This window comes from Rhipicephalus sanguineus, chromosome 3 (assembly GCF_013339695.2).
Source record: "Rhipicephalus sanguineus isolate Rsan-2018 chromosome 3, BIME_Rsan_1.4, whole genome shotgun sequence".
NCBI lineage: Eukaryota > Metazoa > Arthropoda > Arachnida > Ixodida > Ixodidae > Rhipicephalus > Rhipicephalus sanguineus.
In genome coordinates this window covers 149637548-149642341 of record NC_051178.1, presented here as the reverse complement: position 1 = coordinate 149642341, position 4794 = coordinate 149637548, and the positions used below count along the sequence as shown (strand labels likewise).

At 46.7% G+C, this 4794-nt stretch overlaps 1 protein-coding gene across 1 annotated transcript; it reads left to right on the top strand.

Moving 5' to 3' along the window:
• Positions 1–2307: 2307 nt before the first annotated feature.
• Positions 2308–2724, top strand: LOC119385964 (neuropeptide receptor 15). Its single transcript, XM_037653321.1, has one exon. The coding sequence runs from the start codon at positions 2308–2310 to the stop codon at positions 2722–2724; it is 417 nt and encodes a 138-aa protein (XP_037509249.1).
• The last annotated feature ends 2070 nt before the right edge of the window (positions 2725–4794 follow it).

Below are 4794 nucleotides of genomic sequence, written 5' to 3'. Positions count from 1 at the left end.
TCAGACAAGCTTGGGAAAAACGGGACGAAAGGAGCGGATAGAGAGGAAAGAGATGGTGTGAGCGGGCAGAACGAAGTGCAGTATCCTCCTCTCCTGTGCGAGCGCAGCGACTCCAGAGGGTGAAACCTAGCGCCGCGCGCAACGCCGGGCGCGAACCCGGAGTCGAGCGAGGCGCGACACAGAGCTGCACCGACCGCAGTGTTGGTCTCGGCGCTCTTTCGGACGGTCCACTGCGGCTGAGCGACGACGGGGGCTTCAAGTCGTGCTTCAACGGCAAAGGAGAGAACTTGTTTTCCTTTTTACATCACGCGACAGTAGATTTTATTCGTACTATTTTGTGAAAACTGTCTTTCTTTTCTCCACACTTTATTCGAAGAACGAAGTTGTAAAACGGACGTTAGAAGTTTGTGTAAGGATTCTGGCGGAAAAGGAGAGGATGAACTAAGAAAAAAATAATCCCGGAGGTTGTGCGTGGCCATCGTTTCTTCTGCGAAGTCTTCGGGCAAGAGGTAAGATCTAAAATTTTGAATGGACCGCCATATTTTGGGATTGCTTGAGACTACTCACACAGTATTATATATTTTTGGGATGTCAGGTCAAATTGCCTCTCGATTAGTGAGGAAGCTTCAGGACAGCACATATCTCGTTCGTGATGAGCTTGGCTGAATCTCGCCGCAGTTTGCATTCTACGAGGTTACTTACATCTTTGCTATTTCGAACAGGTTTGAAATTTCTGGACATGACGAGCAGCTGATATACACAAAAAGAGGCAAAGTCTCTCTCGTCGTTAACTTATATATTTCGAACTTTTCAACTTATCAAATTCCATTGAAAGTTGATGAAAAATTGCTCTACATTTCCTTATGAATTTAGAGAAGTTTGGTGCCTACACAATGTATCGTAAGTGTATTCTATTTTCTGTGTTGATTTTATCACTGTTGCACTAAACAGCGTGTGCTGTTGTTTGAGCGACGTTCGGCAATGACTTAGAGGTCTTTATTTTAAATGAGAGAGTAGCGCTATGAAGAGGATGCGGAACAAGACCGTGTTAAAGCTAAGCACAGCGGTGAAAGAAGTTTATGAGCAGTGTGCGATGTCACGTGAAAAGATTGCCCAGCGAAATTTCAAACTGCATTTCCCTTTGGTTCTTGCATGAACGTCCCGGAAGCAGTCTCCGTGCCTCACCTTTTACCTGGAAAATTGGTGTCTTCACTTTTAAGCACTGTCAGTATTACGAAAGTCCGCTGTTTGGTTTGTAGAAGAAAACGTCTTCGCATGACATACGCATGATTGCGGTCAGACTTATACGTTGTTATCAAGCGTCCACAGCCTGCCACTTTTCTATTCAGTGCAACTATTGAAAAAGCTGTACAGCACTGTTACAGATATACTATATACGCTTTGTGTACCGTTTTTTGTTGGAACGTAATAGTGGGATAGCGCCGTATCTTGGCTTTATGCTGTCAAAAAACAAACAAACAAAAAAAAAACAAGCGGAAATAATTTTTATACAGTACCGCCGAACACTGCAACAGTAAAAGGGTTGCTCGTCTCAGTGTGAATAACACATTCTCTCATCCGTGCAGTTTTCTACGGATTTATCCAGAGCAAGCTCACGCTCGTTTAGCTGTGATGTATATAATGGATTGTACATAGATTTGTCTGACCTTCATGCCTACGGATTCTATATTTATAAGCGCTAGTAGCTTTCTGAAGACAGCGAACACTCAGTCTCTGCGCATACGTGCAAATACTGCTAATATTCGAACTTAAAATGTAATATTTAGTTGAAAATAATTAATTTTTCAATTTTACAAGGGAATATGAAGCCAGAGGGATGAAGCATAAGTTGCTTATCATTTCCATGCTGAGGGAACTGTCACAGCTGCCGTACATAAAAGTGTCACAGTTCTCTGTATAGTAAACTTTGCAAGAAGCTCCTTGCTTTCGCCCCCATTTTGTAATTAGAGGGACGCGGGACGTTTCTTCCCTAAACCCTTACACACGGGCATTTTTTTTCCATGCTCTCTTGCGCAGGACAACCGTGCAACATCGCTCCCACTGGAGTAAGGGTGATGCCCAGCGTCTTGCCGACCTGTACTTCCCATCTCCTTCGTCCAGTCGTACAGCGCCTGTGTAGGTATTCCCTTCTCAGAACGGCTCAGCTGTGTCTCCCTTGGCAATTTGGGATGCGTCGTTGAAGGAGTCGCTCACGACGAATGAGCGGAGGAGCGCGAGCCAGTCTTTAACGCCCTCATCCCAACACTTGTAGCGCGTTCAAGAGCGCGCACTACACAGTAACCTCCAATGTCTCCGACCGAGAACATGCTGCTGGAGGCTTCCTCGCCGACCTTCGTCACGAACGGAACTCTGCCGAGCGTGTCGATGGCGACGGAGGAACCCGTGGCTTCGCCTGCCACGATCGCCACGCTGGCTTCGCTATTCGCCGCCATCGGCATATCGGGGGTGCTGGGCAACGCGTTTGTGGTGTGCGCCGTCCTTGGCGACCGAGACATGCGCAGCTCGGTGACCAACCTGTTCATCCTTAACCTGGCACTGAGCGACCTCACCATACTGCTGGCGTGCGTGCCGGACATCGTGCTCTTCATCCGGAACCGCGGCTGGGAGCTGGGCTTGGGCATGTGCCGCGCACTGCGCTTCATCGAGGTCATGGCACTCTACGCGTCCGTCATGACTCTGGTTAGCGTCTGCGTCGAGCGGTAAGTTATTATACCTTTCGTGCAACGTTTCTCGGCTTGTTGTAGTGTTTCGGCGGTTGTATAGATAATAATTATTGGGGTTTAACGTCCCAAAACCACGATATGATTATGAGGAATGCCGTAGTAGAGGGCTCCTGAAATTTCGACCACCTGGTGTTCTTTAACGTGCACCTAAGTCTAAGTACGCGGGCCTCAAGCAGTCTCGCCTCCGTCGAAAACGCGGCCGCCGCGGCCGGGATTCGATTCCGCGACCTTCGGGTCGGCAGTCGAGCACCATATCCACTAGACCACCGCGGCGAGTGGCTGTATATATCATATGCTTACCATGTGGCGTAGGGATCTCTATTCACGGCCATGAAAACTATACTCTATATATTGTTGAAGATTGGGCGAGTTGGTATTGAGTTTTCAAGCTTGCCACACGCTGTCAAGAATAAGATGGAACAGGTGGAAGTTGGTTGTCAGCGCTCTTTACCCGCCTTTCTTGGCCCCTTTGGCCACTTCATATTATTTATTACTGTGCAACAAGATTGAAAACTGTGCTGTACCGTAGGTGGAATGCGAGACGGTCTCTTATGTTTTTGGCCACCCCAGGTAACCTTATGTGGCCCGAAAACAGGCCGCAGTTCTGCGCCGAGGCGGTCCCGATAGCCTAGGCATATAGTTTTGTGATGCTTATCTCAACGGATCCCCAATTTACTGGAGCGGGATTAGGGAGGATGAATACACGGCTCGATTGCGAATGGTTGTCCTTATGTGTTTGCGTCAGAATCACGTAGCAGTGACACCGGCATTGCCGATCGATGGCCTTCGCAAATACCAGCTCATCGCGCGTCCATATTTGTGCTGGAGTGGGCTGACGGGGCACAAGAAAAATGGTGGGCGGACGTACTTTCCGTCTAAAGCAATATTGTTTCGCGCTTTGGTGTACATGATCGAGGTAAGCTGCGCAATGTCAGCCATTGCCTAAAGCTCGAGTGAGGTCCCAGATACCCTTTCGTTTTTATGAAATGTGTTTAAGGAGACGATGGTGCCTATAGGTGTGGCTCCAACTACTCTTCTTCTCTCACATAATAGTTTGTATCGGGAAGTTGTCAATAAGCATAAAACAGTGCGAAATTCACGCACGAATGGACATTCGCATTCCTAGTCCCAGTGTTACAGCGTAATTAATTGCTCGCGCAACAACGATGGGCACACGTCGTAAATGTTCACACAGCCGAAACGTCCACGCTTTACAGAAGAGTTTATCAAGGTGGTCACACAGCAGCCATTGAGCACTTGCCCGCACAACTATCATGAAACAAATGCTGATAGGTACGAAAACACGAGAAACACACGGAAACACGGCAAATGTGCGACCAGTAGTATCTGTTAATAATTAGCAATACGGACAATGAAGCTTCGAATAACAGAGTGCTGAGCTAGTTGGTAAGTATTCATTCTAAAAAGACAGGGCGTGCAAACGCGGACATGCAAACGCGTTAGTGGCGTCCTGACTTCCTTCTTAATTGTGTCCGTGTTTGTACGCCCTGTCTTTTTAGAACGGACAATGATTTTTATCTGATTTAGTATCTTTTTGATATTTCTGATTCCTCTAAAAACTACTAATGCGCGCGCCGTGATATTCTGAAAAGTTTTGGTAGGCCATCAGCCCAAAATTTTTGTAATGATAGTGGCCATCTATCCCAGCTATTTAGTTTTTTGTAAAGATTTCTTACGGGGAACATCACAATCTTTAAAATAGAAGAAGATGTTCTATGACGTTCTGTTTCTTCACATGAGCATGTAGCGCAGCTAAATTTTCTCATCCATATAGGAAGCTTCTAATGTTCACGAGTGTTCGAAAGTGCCGCGTAAATTTATCGGTTAATTGAAACTTTCGTTAACACCTACCATAGACCACAACCTTGATTTGACATCCGGCATATGAAACAAACATCGCGCCTTCATATGAAATTCCTAAAAACAACTCTCACTAACCCAAGGAAAAAAAAAAACACCGTCTGTGCGGAGCGCGCAGCACAGTCACAGCGAAAGCTGGAAGAGCAGCCTTTCTAGAGCCCGTTGTAAA

Coding starts and splice junctions, on each gene's coding strand:
- LOC119385964 (XM_037653321.1), top strand. CDS start 2,308: ATGTCTCCGACCGAGAACATGCTGCTGGAGGCTTCCTCGCCGACCTTC.